The sequence below is a fragment of the Neopsephotus bourkii genome, unplaced genomic scaffold, assembly GCF_033783945.1.
Source record: "Neopsephotus bourkii isolate Nb327-2 ecotype Australia unplaced genomic scaffold, CSIRO-AGI_Nbou_v1 NB_53, whole genome shotgun sequence".
NCBI lineage: Eukaryota > Metazoa > Chordata > Aves > Psittaciformes > Psittacidae > Neopsephotus > Neopsephotus bourkii.
Window position 1 is genome coordinate 5,383,099 of NW_026900570.1, and position 18,793 is coordinate 5,401,891.

At 37.7% G+C, this 18,793-nt stretch overlaps 1 protein-coding gene across 5 annotated transcripts in view; it reads left to right on the top strand.

Moving 5' to 3' along the window:
* The window catches only part of ZMYND11 (zinc finger MYND-type containing 11), a 108,838-nt gene that overhangs the window by 73,314 nt on the left and 16,731 nt on the right, over positions 1-18,793 (top strand). For 3 of the 5 annotated variants that reach the window (XM_061349710.1, XM_061349684.1, XM_061349692.1), the window contains 5 exons: positions 4,276-4,320; positions 7,135-7,296; positions 16,386-16,463; positions 16,866-16,958; positions 18,085-18,172. In XM_061349710.1, the coding sequence (XP_061205694.1) occupies positions 4,276-4,320; positions 7,135-7,296; positions 16,386-16,463; positions 16,866-16,958; positions 18,085-18,172 (466 nt within the window). The remainder of the gene's footprint in view (positions 1-4,275; positions 4,321-7,134; positions 7,297-16,385; positions 16,464-16,865; positions 16,959-18,084; positions 18,173-18,793) is intronic. The other 2 variants (XM_061349701.1, XM_061349716.1) reach the window with 2 other exon arrangements.

Below are 18,793 nucleotides of genomic sequence, written 5' to 3' on the forward strand. Positions count from 1 at the left end.
CTGATCACATATGGACCCTGTAACAGCAATGGTGAAAGGAAAATACCTTATTACTAGCTCACCATTTACCTGCTGCAAAGATGGAGTAATTCCTCAGAGCCATCAAGGAATCAAGTGTGCCTTCTTCAGTTTGGAACCTAACCTGTTGTTCTGATGAAAAGATAAAAGCAGATTCAGTGGGCTACTAACACAAATTTGCTGGAAGATTCGTGCCTGCTAAGGAATAGATGGAGCCAGGGATGCTGTGGCACGAAGAGAAGCTGACCCAAAGGGCAAGAGGAGGACTGCCCTCACAGCAGGCTGGGACCTCTGGAGAAAAACATACGCGATGTCCCCACTGTGTTTGAAAAAATACCGGGAGTGGTGTTCCATGACACATAATGTTTGTTCAACCCATGTAGTACTTGACACATGTTAGTGGCCGAGTGAAAACCAGTACATCTGCCAGAGATCCATGATGAGCTGCAGATTTCTTACTAGCTACTGTACACAACGAGATACCACCTGTTTAAAAACCGGACCAGTGTGTACATACAAGGTGCAAATGATAGTCTTCCTCTGGAAAAAAAAAAGAAAGAAAAAAAGGAATAAGACTCCAATCTGTCTAGCCCTACAGCTAAACAGCCGCATTTTGTAGCATTTTTCTTACCACAGACCAGTTACTTAGAAGTTTAAGGCTATTGCAAAAGCAGTGGCAAGGGGAGACGTTTCAAAGCTGACCATGGTTGAACGTTGCCTACTGCTCGTCTGAACCTGTTTCAGACTGCCTTTTGTATGGAGCACAGGTTCTGATTTTTACACTTTGAGAGAAATATTGGTGAACAGACAAATAATTTAAATGTGCCATAGCTATTTACACCAAATATATAAGTAAGAAGCATTTCCATTAGGTTTTATACTGGAGGACAGGAATGTGCATAGGTGACATTATATTCATGACTCATAAAGACTGCAAAATACAGTGCAAAATTTTAACAATTATCTGTAGTAAAGCTCATGTCTAATTGGGAAAGCTTTGATGGGAACAGATGCTGCATGAAAAAGACAGAAAGGAACTGAATGATTAAAAATGGAGAATGTGTTTAGAAAGAAGTAGATGGTGCTTTGTTGAAAGTGAATGGGGGCATATGTTCCTGCAGTGTATCTGAGGGCTCCTAAGATGAGGACTGGGATACCAGAGAAGAATGATGGTATGGTATACACCATGCAAGAATGCAGTATCAACACTTCTTATTATAATAAAGGCTTTTCATTTACAGCAAAAAGTTTGAAATATGAAAGGTTAACTACAGATGATAGAAATTACTTCCTATAATGATAATGGATGCAGGTAGCAAAACCTAAAGCAAAATTAAAGATGTGAAAGAAGTAATGTGCAATTCTTGTGGGAGGCTTTTCTTTCAATGTATGTTTACTTGATGTGGACTGGTAGTTAACTTCATTGGGTTCCAATGAAGATTTATTTAAAGCCAACAAAGAATTTTTAACAGCAGAATCCAGGATTTTAAAAGCTTCTTTCCTAGCTGATGGTGGTAAAACTGAAAGAACTTTGATGTTAAAGCTGAGGAAGGTGAGGAGAAGATAAAGAATTGTCCCTTATAATTGTTCCAAAATGCTCAAATGCTAGCATCCAGAACATTTGCCTCAGAAATTATATCCTCAAATTGGTCATCTCAACAGATGTCAAAGAAAGAGGAATTAATTCATTGAGATCCTTTTCAGTTTTTTTTTTTAAAGGCTATAAAATAGTCAGAAAAAGATTACACTAAAGTTTTGGTTTGTGATTCAAAACCATCTTAAACGTAGTGTTCAAATACTTATATTTCAAAATAGCTTATATTCTGTAAATTACTTCTTTCTGCTGGCATGGACCTTGTTGCCATTCCAGGTTCAACCACAGTGACAGACCGAAAGTATTGTTACAGTACAAAGTGGATGAAATCTACTGTGTATCTGCTAAAACTCTTCCTTTAGACTAAATGTGGGAAACTTTTAAATTCTTCATCTGCTGGACAGCTGGAGCTCTAGGGACTTTTAAAGTATAGACACTACACAGGGATAACCCTGAGTTTGTGCACAGGTGGGTCTGATTGAAATGCCAGAGATCTGGAAGGAGCTGTGTGTGCATAAGTGTAGATGAGAGATACAGAGAAACACCACACCAGGGCATACACAAGCAGCAAAGAAACTCTGGAGAAGTATTTGAAACATAATACCTGGGGAAAGTAGAAGTCCAAAGAGTGCTATGAAACAAGTGTGATACAGGACATGCTGGGAGCCGTGGACAACATACAAAACACTTTCCTTCATTTGTGTCATATTGAATTTAGGACAACAGAACTGTATGTATACTATCCATAAATAAACGTGCTTTCTTCAAAGAGATAACTGACTTATAATTGTTTTTTCCATCTATGTGACCCTTTTTTTTTTTTCTTAGCTTACTGGTTGGGTACAAAAGATACCTGTAATTTGGATGGTTTGGGAAATCTAGTTCAACCGTGTGAAACCAGCAAATCCCCATAAAGGGGAGTTTCATGAATAGAGTTTTGCCTATTTCCCTCTTCCCTTTTCCTCTCTCCACCTGATAGTAGAGTGACTTTATACCAACTATCTGGGCTACCATTAAGGGACTTGGAGAAAACAGATTAACAGGTAAGAAATGAGCTATGTTAATGGAATATGCATTATAAAAAGACAAAGTGGTCCTTATAGACAAAGTCTAAGAGAGAAAGATTGTTTTGATATGCTATGCCTACATATAATTTATAGGAAAATAAAAATTTACTAATTGTTTTTACATCTTTTCTTTAAAATAATTATGAGCTTGCTAAGGTATGGAAGTGACCTAATAGTTACAATTGTGACCTCTAAGTTACTGTTAATTTTACTGTCAGTATGTGCTTCACATCTCCTACTTAATGGTATGCTAATTGTACGGCAGGATGTCACATTCTCCAACATACAGATTCCGTATTTCAATTACAGCTAAGTAAATCTCCATTACTAATGAGTAAGCATTTCTTTTCCATGTACATTTGCATTATAATGGGCATTTTCTTTATGCACTAAAATTATTCTTTCCTTGACAACAACTATATATTTTATTCTACAGTAAAGGCTACGACATGGTGATTCATTCCTTTCTGTTGGGTTTATCTGTATTTAAATTGTCAGATGTTCTGGATAGCCTGACATTTTCTGTCCCATGTTATTTTTCTGTACTTTCAGAATAAATTTATGTGTTTGCTTTAACACAACCTACTTTAGACAAATAACAAAAAAGTAAGCTTACGTGTCAGTCATAAATTAAGATTTATTTTTAAAATTGCTGCATTGTTTCATTCATGTTGCTGAGAAATCTCAACTGTTCATGTCAGTGCAAAGTGACCTTTATGATATAATGTGTGACTGATTTGAATATAAAGAACAAGTGACCACAAGTGACCTATATCATTGCAAGATCCCACTCTGCTTAACTGAGTAGAGCTCTTTGGCTATTAAATACAATCCCCCAAACATGCCCTGCTGATGCATGTATCTACAAATGCAATGGGCAGCTAAGTAGAATGAAGGGGGAAGGCCTCCTGTTACATCTGAGCTATGCAGCACTGCTGCCAAATCTGCTCTGTCTTGGGGGCTGTGGCCAGTCACTGGGTACCGCTGAACTGCTGAACTTAGGCAGCCGGGTGCTGCCAGCAGAGGATTCCCTTTGCCTGCCAGCACAGTGGCAAATTGAGTCCCTGTGGTGAATTTCCTCCATTCTGCATGGCCCCAGGAAAATGTGTCCCCTTTTATACACTAATAAGGACCGCCTTACTGGTAAAGTGGTAGCTTAATCTTTGGTAATATGCAGCAAAGATGGTGTTGCTTTCATTTTAGTGAGGCTGCTCCCTATGCAGTAAATTGTGTTATAGGTATCTTTTTTAGATGCTCAGAGAAGGTTTATGTATCAAAGAGAATGCATTAATTAATGATAATTAATATTCTTGCTGATTTTTACGTTGGCCTAGTGGTGGGTGTGTATATGGGGAAGAAGATGGGTGTTGGGTTCTTTTAATGATATAAGTACATGGGATATTTTAAAGAAAAAAATCGTGGTGAAAGCATTAGTTAGCATTCCAGAAATGCAGGAGGAGATGTATGCAACCAGATGTTAGAAGTAACAATTGATTTCCTGGTCACTGTGCATGAATTCTTTCTAGCCTTGTGTATATCCTGATAATCGGATGGCTTACAGTATAGATACCATTTGTTTTGTTTTTATTTTGAAAGGCCTACGGTATGCAGCCTTTTTCCCAGACAGCAGCAAAAAACAAGGTGAACAATTTTTGCACTATGTGGTTTTGAACTCTGTCATATTTTCTATTACGTTTCTGTCTTCCATTAGGATAGCTTAGTTTACTATATTAACCACCACCATCATCCATATCACTTCCAATTCTGAGTTTAGTCTGCATTATGTATGTATGTAGTTTGATGATTTTTTCTCTCTCCTGGGGGCTGGAAGTGGTTACTCATATGTTACAGTTCAAGATGTTGTTATAATGGTTGCCCTTTAATCAGTCATTTTCGGAGTGGCTGATGACACCTGGTGGTGTATTCTGTAAATGCAGACCGTGTGTGCAGCTGCTGGAGAGTTTGACCTGTCCTACCCAGAGCACTGACAGTCAGAGTTTGAGCTGTTTAAATGAATCTGATCTCCTGCACGAAAAACAAATGTGTTGGGAGCACATTCTCCTCCCATTCAAACTTACGTAAACTGAGAGAAGTAATAACGTTTCATTACTGTTGAAGCAAACTTAATGCCTCTGACCTTGCTCTTGAATTCAATAGGGCAGTTGTTCACAAGGACTATGTACCTTTTTTATTGTCTTTAACTTTTCAATTCTGTTGCACAAATAAATGTTTTCTATATACTTATGCACTAAATATACTGCATTAAACTAAAAATCTTTTCTGTTAAAAATCTGGGTGATAATATTTAGAAATAATGATGTTTTCAAAACTTTACAGTGTGAATACTGAAGGAAGCTTCTTCTGGTGTTTTATTTAACGTCATGGTTTCTGGCTTGAGTGTATGATTTTTCTTGCCAGCAAATATATTTCCGTATGTTTATGAAATTCTGCATCTCTTTGCCAGCATATTTCCTAACAATGGAATATCTGGGATATACCAATAAGCAACTACTATGAATAAAAATTAAGAATCCTGGAATCCTGATTCTGTGGTGGAACTCCTCAGGAGCTGGGACCTACTGGGGTCCTCTCAGTTTGATTTTTATTTGGGCAGATCTTTACTCAAAACTGATTCTTTTTCTTGCTTAATTGGCCCTTTATTTCCATCTGATTATTTGTTTGTTTGTTTGTTTGTTTCACAAAGAATTTAAGTATTACAGTTAATATGAAAGAAATATGAAGCAATACTTTATTCTGATTTTTTTCAGTCTACAAGCAAATCAAGTACATCAACAATGCAGTATCTTTAGTTGTTTTTAAAATATTGTAATGAAAGGACTGCCAAAGTTCACTGTCGCTGGATTCTGTAGTGAAAGGGAATGAAGGGGAAAGATTTGGTGGAACAAAACTGTGTTCTTTATAGCCAGATTTTATGGTATTATTATTTCTGTGTGAGATACACAGAATTGGCAAGTAAAATTAAATGAGGAGAAACGATAGAAGAGTCAAGTTACACTGTTACTCTGAACAACAAAGGAGGGCAAAGTTCTGAGTTCAGAAATCATTGGTTAAAGGTTATTTGGTTTTTGGTTTTGTTTTCTTTTTTCACCTAAATGTACTGCCCCAGCAGTGCAACATTCATGGTGTATAAACTTTAGTGTAGGCAAGCTGGGTTGTGACTGTCCCTAAATCTCTGGTCAGATGAACTATGTACACAACACAGCTGCTCTGTAGCATAAGGGACTGGAAGTGCCACTTTTGTGTAGCACTTCTTACGCTGCTCCGTTAAGGAAGCCTCTTACACAAGTACATACATGACCGTAGTTCCCAGGCATGGGAAAATGAGAATCGGACAAATGCCAGTTCTGGCAGCTGGTGGGAATTGCTAACTCCACTTTTACAATATGATGTTAAAAGTAGCTTCAGCAGATTTTTATCAAAATAATTTATTGAAGAATAAGAGTAATTTTTTTTTCAGAGATCTGAACCCATTGAAAAGTGACACTTGACATGAAAAGGTATTGGGAGTTTTATCTGAGATATGACAGCTATTTTGCCTTCTAAGTATAGGGAAAAGTGTAGCATTTCAGATAACAAACATAAAGACTGAATGATGGCCACTGGCAATTCTGCTTGGTTTTAGTGCTCTAGATTCCTAGAGCAAAATCTGCCTCTAAATTATTCTCATGCTGCTCTCATTTACTTCAGCAAAGCTTGTGCACATGTTTCAAAGGTCAGCATTCGGCCATTGGGGCTGAATTTTCAGGGAAGAGTGTATTAAAGACATCTGTGCATCAGCAGAACCATGTCCTTTATCCTCTGTAGAACATTTCAGGAATAGGGCTTGTGCTGTTGGGCACTGCAAATGAAGCATTTTCTATTTATTTAATTGCATTGGGATTGCTTAGCAGAAGCATTTCTTGCAGTAGTAGGTTCATGATTTCATTTATTTCTTGTAACTCAATACTTCGATGCTGATAGGTTGTCAGTTTTAAGTGAGTAAAGACTGGAAGGGACCACCCTTGAGAAAATTACAGTTGAAAATATACTGTAACAATCAAAACAAGAGGAAGTAGTCCCAGGAAATAGGTATGGTCTGTTGAGGTGCGCAAACTTTTGTTTGTAGTCTAATACAGAGAGGAAAACAAGTGTTTTACATGAAGGTAGAAAACAAACCCACTTTTCATTGTGGACAGACCTCATACTCTAAATTGTTACCAATCAGACACTTGAAAAAAATAAAACTTGGCATTCTTATTCTATTGGAGTTAGTGTGTATTAAATTGATGAAGATCTTTAAGCATGTAGGTTTTCCCCTGTTTTTTTAACATTATACACTTCTTAAAATGTTTATAATGTCTAATTGCTGCTGGATTTCAAGACATATCAATTTTGTTCTTAGTTCCTGCAGATTTTGACAAAATGTCATACCAAAATATTTTGTATTTTTTGTAGGACTGGGAGACAGAAAATCATGACTGGTATTGTTTTGAATGCCATTTGCCTGGAGAGGTGTTGATATGTGACCTGTGTTTTCGTGTGTATCATTCCAAGTGTTTGTCTGATGAGTTCAGGCTTAGAGACAGCAGTAGTCACTGGCAGTGCCCAGTTTGCAGGGTGAGTACCTATGAGATTTCATGTGCTGTTTAGAGGATTAATATTCGTTAATAGATTCATTAAGGTATCCAGATGGTCTGGCCAGGTCAATGGATAAAGAACTGAATATTGAAATGATGGTACATAACTAGAGCATCTATACAGAGATACCAAAATATGGTTCATGTAGCAGATGGTCATTTTTGAAGACCCCAGCAAGTTTTACTGATGCATTTGAACACACAGTATACTGTGTGGGAATGTGTGTACGTATGTATGCCACGTGTGAATGCAGTATATTGTGAAATCTTCAACATGAGTAAACAAATTGCTGTATAAGATGCTACTGTTTTTACTTAACATCATTTTAATGAATCATAATGTAACTTTTTTGTATTTTGATGACTGCATTTTTAATATTTTATTGGAACTATATTTTACATTACAAAGCCACGGTCTTGTTACTGATAAGGGCAGTATCAAAAAATATGGGGTGAAATCCTGCTTCTCATTTACATTTGTGGATTCTATTGGTGCCAAAAAGGCCAATCTGGATTTCAGTCATAGCATCCTATCTATATTGCTTTTTCTTTAAAATTGTTATTCTGATGAGTATGGTAGGGAGACAGCAAAGAGTATTTTTTATCTATAGTTTTGAAGAATGAGCAGGTATGTTGCCTACATGTCATTAGAAGACTAAACATTCTAGTCAGGATGGTGCTTACTGGTATCTGGCCTTGAATCAGCCAGGTGCTTTTCTTTACGGTTGTTATCTCCGCATCACCTCCTCTAGTGGAGCGCATTCCTAGGCTTCCTTAAATGGAGGCAATAATGCATATGAATGTTTAAGATCAAATTATTGGTATAGAATGGTATAAAACTGCCAGTTGCACTCTACTTTGGACTGCTGAATGAAGAAATTCCCTTGCTAAAAGCTTTGGTCTAGATGTAGAGCAGCAGACTGACCTTCAGATGATCTGTGCTGCAAGGAATGTAAGGGTTCAGGCACTTCATAGTACAGAATAGTGGTTTTTGAAAACACATAGATTGTTTTGTTTCAAAACAGCACTTTCTAACTGATGTTACCTTAGAACTGATTGTAAAAATTCTTTTGCCTCAGACTGGGAGTTCTCAGGATTTAGGGAAATAGCAAGAAAATCGAACCTGCCCAAGAAAGTGTAAAGGAATGAGAAAGAAGTAGTGGCAGGAAACAAACCAGTTAAGAATAAGGACATGTACGATAAGAACATGTACAATAAGGTCAGGTACTATATCTCTCCGTATTGAATTATCAGCGTTTAATTTAGCTGCTCGATATTGCCACTGTTGAGCATAAAGAATGACCATATATAGGTGAATTGGTTTCAGATTTTAAATAAATCTCTTTAATAATTGTTCGGTTTTATAATAAGTATTATTAATTGTTATAGTTAAAATTAGGTAAACTGCATCCAGTCTACCAGTAATTTTAGATGACACCTGGTCAGAGTAGTGAATGCAAATGGTTTAAGCCACCTTGTACATGAGGTGGCTTGTAAAATCTATCTTATAACATAGATTTGGTCAGAAATGCTGAATAATCACATGAAATATGCACAGATACATAGGACGGTTAGCTTTGAGAACAGTTTTGACTTTCATCTTGGAGCCTTAAAATCCTTAACAATGACAACGGCAATGACATTAAACAATTTTTTACCTTGATAAAAGTCCTATGAAACTCAGACCATGTGCACTGTGTCTGTCTTCCCCTTTTTGTTGCAGAAAGACTAAGGAGAAATTGGGGGGGGGGGGGGGGAAGGAGGGGCTCTTAAATACTTCAAGCCCCAGAGATCTTTGGCTTGCTCAGTGCCTCAGATGATGATCAGCCTGGTTTTGTGAATAATGGCATCTCGAATGCCATGGCATCCTTTTTCCACTGTACTAGCTTTTATTTTCTTTGTAATTAATCCAAATCACTTCAAGCCCTAATTCCGCAAGCTTGGACTAAGGATGCTTGCACAGACCCTGGAAGTAAAGGAGGCATGGGAGTTAACGTCCTTGTGTCAGGCTTCAGTATTCTTCCACTACTTTCTCCCCATCTTCTTAGGAAAGGACTGCTCTAATTTAATTTTAAAAGCAAAAGAGGCCTATATTCAACAAAACTATGGTAATTTGAAGAGCTGTGGCTGATGTCCAGAGGATGTAACAGAGCTTAACTATCTAGTATAAGGGTAATAGGATTTACTTTGCATCATCAGCAGTAAATGTGTACGTTCAAGAAAAGTAATAGCTAGGACAAAGAGATGCATATATTTTCATACTTTATTCTTGAAAATGGACATAGCACTTTTCACCTAGGGATTTCAAAGCTCTTTTCAAAGGTGAAGTTAAAGTATGTTTGAAACCTAATACATTGGAAGAAATAATGTAGGAACACATCATTCTTATGTAAAGATTGCTTTCTGTAATGCTGCCAAGGTCAGCAAGCCTTTGGATTATTCATTTCACAATTGCTGGTTGTACTAGTTCAATCAACCTGCGCAGCTTTATCTTGCACACTTGACTACTCAGAAACATTTTATAAAGGACATTGCCAAGGATTTGTTAATAACTTTAAAATATTTTTGCTCCCTTAATGTTTATAACAGTCCCTTGCAAACCTTGCTCTGAACTCTGCCTCCCTGCTGGTGGCTTTTCTCCACTGAATCAATAAGAGTGTCCAGTTCCTGCCTTTTTTTTTCTTTTTTTTTTTTTTTTTTTACTCGAGGTACCACTCTATATTTTGTACCCATAATTCTCAGCAGGAGTCAAGAGTCAAACAAAGTTCAATTCAAACCACATTGCAGTGATTGAAAATTTTCCCTGGCTGCTGACTAATCATTGTCTTAAGTGAAATAAATTGATATTATCAGCAAAATTCCTGGTAGACAGGTCACAAGAGAAAGACTCAATATTGAATTAACTTAGGGGTTACATTCCCCACTACTGGAGTGGTCCATTCAAGATAAGGTTAGTCAACTCAATCTATGTAGGAGACTTGTACATTTATTGCTACTCTTTGGTTAGATAAAAGGAGGAAATTAATTTTCTCCAGCTGTTAATTTAGCAGCTAAAGACCGCAGAAAATGCTGCAAAAATGCTAGTATTTGGAGGGCAGGGAATATATATATATAACAATCTGAATAGGAAAATATTGATCATGTATTGGAGTAAACAATTATTATTTCTTTTTCAAAAAAAATCAGATTTTAAAATGATTTTATAGAAAGGCAAGTTTATGCGTGGTGACATACCGTTTGTCCCAGAAGGGTAGATTTTGATTTGTGAAACAAAAACAGAGCATTATCCATATGGTTTCACTTGACTCCTAAAGTTTTCGCAGTCATCTGATCAGAGATTGAAATTTCATGCATGTGCTTTGCAAGAAATTATAACCGATTTACCTATCATAATGGGTATTCCAATACTTCTGATTTTCATAAATAAGAGAGTAAAGTAAACTATAGAACTTAAGATATTAAATGCTATGCTGCTCAGTATTCTATAAATAGGCTATTTCTGAGTTCTGGTACTTGCACTAAGCATTTCATAGAGTACATATAAATATACCATCATGCAGTTCACAGTCAACTTTAGACATAATTTGACAAGTGAGAATGACAAACAGTAAAAAGTTAGAAGCACAAAAAGATGAAGGTTACTTAAGTGAAGTAACTCAAGTGCTTAGATCGGCAGGTTTTAGGTACTAGCTGTCAGCGTGGTTAATGTAGAACACAAAGAAGAAAGAACATAGCTTTACTGACTTTTGTTATGGTGTGTTTTGGTAGGAGTTAGGTAGCCTTACAATGAAACATATTCTGTAAAGAGAATTTGGCACAATTTCACAAATAATAGCCATGGATTGATGGGTGAAGGGAAGTTCCAGTATAGGCTCAATATTAGCACCACATAGCTCAGTGTGTAGAGCACATACCTCAGGAGGTGCTAGTCATTGGCAGGTCACTTCCGTTCACCTTTCAGCCACATGCACCCGTGAATAAGTCAGGGAGCCATCAGAAATGGGCACTGCATAGGGTGTATTTAAAAAGTGTAAAGGAGTTTGTCCACAGCAATGACAAAACTGGGAAACCTCAACTTAGAGCCTCCTACCACTTTCTCTGTGCACTTAAAAGTGTATTTAATGCTATGGTGCGTCATATTCAGAAGATGCTTAATGCACCATACAAGTCCAAACCAATTTGTGGATTCAGCTGTAACCTTTCCAAAAGCACCTAATGGTTTGTAAAGTCTAGTTTTTAACTCTACGTGGTCCTGAAAGAGGCAGGTCATATGCTATATTCTGCTCAGGCAGATGGTTTTCTGTATGCTGCTTGAGGCATATGGTGCACTGGTTGTTCTGAGACACATCCTGTGTGCCTGCATACCTTTCTTAATGGTACAGGAAACCTGAGGACCTGAGGGTTGGAAGTTTCAGAGGGCGTCAGAGCAGTAAAGCTTTCCATATGTAGTACCAAATTCCTCTGGAAATTTAAGCCCTAAAAAAATCCAAGGACCAGTGGGTAAAGCAAGGAGCTCCTAAACAACAGTGGTGAATGTATGTTAGACATGCACATAGTTCCCCTCTGCAGATATACCCCTGGAAACCTGAATTGCTTATGAAAATGGAACTGGTACCCTAGAAACATGTACCTGTCATTGAGCAGCCTTCACCTAATCCATCACTAAGCTGAAGTGAAGCTCTTTGATGTGTGTTTACACATGACAGTTGAGAGAGGAAAAAAAAAAAATTTGTTAATAGATGATTATAGGGAAATGGAAACTTTTTTACAGGGAGAAAACTTAATTGAATTGCTCCTAGCTAGACAGAATGCTGGCTGTAACACCTTACATTTCTTAGAGTTCTCTGTTTTTTTCTCTTCAGATGAAAGATTGCAGCAACTGTAGCATGGTGGCCATTGTCACCCTGGGGGTTGAAAGCTGCATGCTAACTTGGAGTGCAAAGGATAGTCACTTCCATTGTAAAAGGTGCTACTGAAGGATGGGGTGTTTCTTGGCAGTGTCCCTAGCTGCTGCTAACCTTGTGTGGTTCGTAAAGTCTTGTAGTGAATTCCTGCACCATAAACATGTCCAAATTGCTAAATAAGTCACACCTTCACGATGCAATATATTGCTACCGTCTTTAACAGCAAAGCAGTATTATTAATCTGGAATATCGAATATAAACAGAAATGTAAATCCAGCCTTCAGGAACCAGCTTCTAGGAAATAGGTGTGCTGCAGAGAACAAGGCATATATAAGGTATTTCCTGCACCCACAAGCAAAGAGTTAGGTTGCAACCTTGGCCTTCCACCTACCACATCTCATTAATCTTCTACAGGAGGATTGCTATTGTAAGGTTATTACTTCAGTCCTACATTCCCTATGTAAACGCATATGCCTGACCAAACCTTTCAATTTATCTTGGTTCAAAGCAGAAAGGCTGCAGATTTCTCTAAAAAAAAAAACAGCTAAAACCAGTGTAACTTAGGTATCATCCTTATTTTAGGTTAACCCCGGTAGGCAGCTAAGCACAACACAGATGATCTCTCACTTCTCCCCAACTCCCAGTGGGACAGAGGAAGAGAAAAGGAAAAGTAAAATCAAGATGACTTTTGGGTCAAGATAAAAATTGTTTAATAAGTTAAGAAAAGGAAAAAGAGAGAAAGAAAAACCAGATGCTTCAAAGGCAGTCACTCACCACCCTCCGTAGCTGGACTGATGCCCAGCCAATTCCTAAGCAGAAGATGGATAACCCTCTTAAACCCTCTCTTCTCCCTTTCTGTTGCTGAGCATGACATCATACGGCATGGAATATCACTTTGGTTAGCTCAGGTCATCTCCCAGGTTGTATCTCCTCCCAACCTCTTGCAAACCTCCTGATCTGTTCGTTGTGGAGGCAGAGTGAGAAACAGCAAAGGCCTTGATACTGTGCAAACACTGTTCAGGAAGAGCTAAAATATCAGTGTGTTATCGACAATGATTTGGTCACAAATCTGAATTATACCACCGTATGAGCTGTTGTGAAGAGAATTAACTTAATCCCAGCCAGACCTAGTACAATCTTATATTAAGATAATACATCCCACAAATAGGGTATCTATAAGTATAAAGATCCTTAAAATCTTTTGGGGCTGGATTGAATCTTAGCCATCTCCTTGAAAGAAACTTGTAGTTAAAGGCTTGCAGTAGTGTATATTAGTAGATCTGACTGTGGGAGAAGATACACAGCGGATGTTTGCACTTCTGTAGATTCATAAGACACCATCGTTGTTTTTGTTTCCCAAAAGTAGGAGATTAAAAGACCTAATTTTTATTTATACTTGCTTATATATCACTCTGGCTATAAAGGGACCTGAAAATAGGTATATTTTCTTATGTCAGAGCAATATAGATATTATGCAAATCACATCCCCTATTTTCTTGCTTTAAGTGGCTCTAAGTTGACTTCTCTGAGGACACTATAAGACTTCAAAATAGAAAGTAGGGGGGTTTTATTAAAAAGTTACACATTTTCCATTATAGCTTTCAAAGAATGTGCGAGTGGTACCTCCTAAAGGGCTAATCTTTGCTGAAAAGTGAACGAAGCAGTTGGATAATAATTCGCTTTCTACAAAGGATGAGCCACCTTGCCATAAAAAGACATTTTTGCTGGCTCATAGGCTCCAATTCCCCAAATTTATTACCTTTCAATATTTAGTAGATGAACCTGGGAATCAAATTTTGCTTTAAATAAATCAGTGTAGGGAATTGAAGGAAAAGGAGAGAAATTCGAATTTGCCTGAGTTGTCAAGTTAATTATATCATTTTCATTGCTGCTTAAGATGATATTAACTGCTGATGTCAATAACGATACAAAGCCTGCTATCTATCCTTTCTCATGATCTGAAGGATAGGACTGTAAACCATCTATCTCAACACAGTCTCTTACAAACTGTCTTGCCCAGTAGGGCATGAAAAATGGTTCACATGAATGCTGAAATACTTTCAAAGGATGATAAATTCAGAACCGTGTCAAAAAAAGAGGTGTCAGTGCAAGTGAGTTTTATTGTGTCCTAATAAATTTCAGTCTTTCAAAATGCTGCGTCATTAGCATGCATACAGCACTCCAGTGCCTAAAATGACAGCAGTGTTTCGTAATGCATATAATTTAATGCAAATTTGGGTTTGAATTTGCAGCAGCAATGTTGGTTTATGCAAAACTAAATGGGTGAACTGAATTCCAGCAGAATGCACATTCTCACAGCAGACGATGTAAAACATGAATATACAGAAGGTGATTCAGACATACAGTGCAGGGTAAAAGTCTGACTCCTTCCAGAATTTAGAAGGAAGGTCAGGGAACCATTAATATGATAAAAATAATATTTACTGTGTTGTAAGTATTAGAAGGACCTGGTGCTGGCCCTTTCCACAACAGTGAGTTTTACCCAGCAGTGGTAGTGTCCTGTCAGGAAAAAGCTGTAGTGTTGTTATGCATACTGTAGTATCTATAGGTTCATGACTGAACTGGTACTTTAGCACAGTTTGTAATGATTCTGTACATAGCGTTAATGAAATAAACAGCTTCATTGGTAGTGCTGTTTACAGTTTTGATTTAAGAAGGAGGTAGTAAGTACCACCCTGAGATATACAGGTTTCACACTTGCTGTAGCACAATGGCCAGCCTTTGATTTTTATTGTCCTCAGTGGCTTGCAGGAGGAATATAAGTGAGACACAATCAAGTTCTGTCATTTTTCTTCAGGTGCTAATATATTAATTCACTTTTGCTGAGTAAATACGTAGAAGTAGTCGCTCTGTACTCAGTGAGTCTGACCCCTCTATATGTTCAGAGTTATATATAAGTAATTCAGTGAAAAATAGCACTCTTCTAGTGATTAGTAATTCATAAGCCTCATACATCTTTTAGCTACCTATTAGAACATAGATCCTGTTTTTTCTCATTTTTGCTAAGCAACAGTCATCTGCACAATTATGTGGAACTCACTAAAGACCGTCAAAATTTGAGGATGCAGGATAAGCCAGTTTGGTCCACACAGCATACAGGTCGTGATGTGAGGCATGAGAAGGGGAGTACTCTGCTTTGCACTCTGTGCATTTGGAGGTGTGAGAAGGAGTAAATGTTTTTGCAAGAGATGTCAGCAGTTAGAAATCACTTCAGGATGATAAAATTGGAACCCATGGTGTTGTTTCACTCTGCTTTTGTTTTGGAGAGCTACTGCAGGCAAGAGCAAGGAGGAGATAGCACTTTTCAGGTAGCTGTTTTAAGGCCATGCATAACTGCACAGCTGCTGTGACCTAGAGCTGGAAAGGCTGGTTTGTAAGAGCATGCCTAGGCATTTGCAGAGAGGCACCTTCTCTTTAGCAGCACATTTTCTGTATGCAGTGCTTTCCACTAGCCTGGATTGACTTTGAAGACTAGGGATAAGTATCTATACTGATCCATAATTGGGGGGGGGGGGTGGGGTGGAACTCTGGATCCTGAAATGCTAAAAAAAAGCAGTTTGTGTTCCAGAATCTGGATTAGATTTCATTAAGGAAGAACCACAAAAAAAATCAACAACTGCTATGTTTCTCAGGCCCTATAAAGTGCTCTGAGTTTTTACTGCCTAGAGCCTAATTGGCTTCCACCTAGACAGTGTTATTTTGCTTAGTAAGCACATAATTAGTAGGTGGTACAGGATATTCTTTTGAAAATAATTTCTTATTTTAGTGAATATATTAATGTCTTGCTAATGAAAAGACAAATTTTAAACTGCTCCCTAAAATGCCTTTGTTCATTGTTTTATTCTAATTAGACACTTTTTTTACATGAAAGGTTTTGACAATGTGATATGGATACAACTGGAAATAAAACCTGTAATTCTTATGTAGCTGAAGTCTTCAGCCCAGACATAATTCAGAGCAACAAATATAGTTGTTGTGGCATGTTAGTGTTACTAATTTCCCAGAAAAGATTTTTCCTAAAAAGATTGTGTGACATGTGATTCAAAGTTACCTTTTCAAATAATGTTGTGATGCAAAGATTTTTATTGGATGAATTTTGTAGTCAAGTTTAAAATAATAATATGACACTGTTTTTCTTTGACAGAGTATCAAGAAGAAAAACACAAGTAAACAAGAGATGAGCACATACCTACGATTCATAGTTTCTCGTATGAAGGAGCGGGTGAGTCTGAAACAGGGAAGCTTATGGAAGGTTGAGTTGCACTGTAGAGGATGTGTTACAGTTGGTTATGTGTGGCTGTGCAGGGAGGAGGGCTACAAGAGGGTGTCATTTTATTTCTCCTCTCATAGGCCATTTGTGTATTTCAGCATATAACTATCAGGTCTCATTGCTCAGATTAGTATCATTCTGACTGGAGTAGTTTATGCCATGGGCCTGTGAAACCTCTGAAATTGACATTTTTTCAGGTTTTAGACACATGTCAGATTGTGGCTCCACAGTTTGGCCTTGTGTATTTCCCACCTGAAATATTCCAAACTATTGCATTTTTTTTTTAACCTGTTTGTTTGTTTGTTCTAGGCAGATTTAAATGCAATAACTTACACTGTCTCATGGTCCTTTCAGGCTATAGATCTAAACAAGAAAGGGAAGGACAACAAACATCCAATGTATAGAAGGCTGGTGCACTCAGCTGTTGACGTTCCTACTATACAGGAGGTAGAGTGACTTGCTTTGTAACTTCCACGTGTTTATGGTGTCTTTTAACAGTGAAGATAAACCTTAAGGAATAAAGCACTAGTCCTGGTTCATTCTCCTTATGATCAGTATTTCAGTATTGTATCCAGCATTGGATACGGGATCTTAAAACTTCAAACTTTTCCTCATAAATAGGTAACCAAGTAAAACCATTTTGAGTAGTGCCTGTTTTTCTAACATAGAGTATCCTCAATTCCTTTTGTACTATGGTTTTACGAGGAGCTGTAGGCAGATGAAATCTTAAGAAAAAGTACCCTTTATCTAAGTCACTGAATACAGTATTGAGTGCCTATATTTGCATATCTGGCCCGATGTTTTTGACCATATTCCAGTTTTAGTCATTATGCCCTTGTGTAGGTGTCAACTTCATAAACATCTACATGATTCATAAAGAACAATCATTTTGTTGATCACGAAAAACCAAGACTCACTCAAAACATCTGCTTTGCATTAATTGTTCCAAAAATAAAGTACTAGTAAATATGTTGTCCTTTTTTTCTGAACTAAAGGTCTGACAGAGCACAACTGAAAATGCTGCATTCCTTATCAGATGAAGGAACATACTAGGAAAATGAACTGCATGATTCCATGTTGGCATGAGTTAGGAGTTGTTAAGAGTTTGTTAAGAGTTTGAAGGACTAAGACAATCAGCTTTCACCAGAAAATGCCGACTGTCAAGTGAAGAATAAATGCAGTCAGCCTTATTTTGAAACTAGCTGGTATTCTAAGGTATGAAAGCCTTCACCTCAGGGAATATATTTTAATTTGAAGAAGAGTTCTGGAGCGCACCTTATGATCAAGCTAGCCCAGATTCACCATGTTACAACCAAGAGAATTGCTTTATAAACTTAGTCAAGTATTAGAGCATCTATTGTATTTCTGGCCATAGCATAAAGGGACCAGTTCATCCAATGTTCAGGTACTAACAAACCATGTCAGAGAGTTCTAAGTATTCCTTCTGTATGCAGGAAAGGCAATGTCTGATCTGTGTTGCATAATGCAGATTTCTGTGAAAGCTTCCCTGCATAAAAAATGGGTACAGCACTTTAACAGTTTTCTTCACAGTCCTATGTTTTCTTTTGTGTAGAAAGTAAATGAAGGAAAGTACAGGAGTTATGAGGAGTTCAAAGCAGATGCTCAGCTGCTTCTACACAATACAGTGATTTTCTATGGAGGTAAAGTACTATGTTAACTGCTTACTTTATTTGATCTTTCTTTATCTGTAGGAAACTCACAAGTTGGGGATTGAATTTGGTATTAGATAAGTGTGGATGAAGTAATGTGAGAGCCCTTAAAAATCAAAGCAAGCTGCAAGAGGACTTTGCAGGGTCTTTTCTGGCCCACCCACTACGCAACTATTTTCATACTCTCTGCCTAAACCTGTTAGTGGGAGTTTGCACCTTTGCCATCCTGTTTCTTCTGCAGCCTAAGTCATAAGTCAGTTTATACTGCAGATTTCTGCCAGTAGACTTACGTTGTTCTAAGCTATAAGGAGGTCTGAACTCTTACGTGCTGTGTCAGCAGAAATATGTACTATGGGCATACTATAGATACACTATAGTAAGATCCTCACGGCAGTGATGAGGGCTCACAGCAAGCTTGCTACACAGGACTTCAGGAGAGCAGACTTGGCCTCTTCAGGCTCTACATGGTAAAGTACCATGGGATAAAACACTGGAGGGAAGAGGGGCCCAAGAAAGCTGGTTAATACGCAAGGATCACCTTGTCCGAGCTCAGGATGGATGCATCTCAACAAAGAGGAAGTCAGGCAAAAGCTCCACGAGGCATGTGTGGAT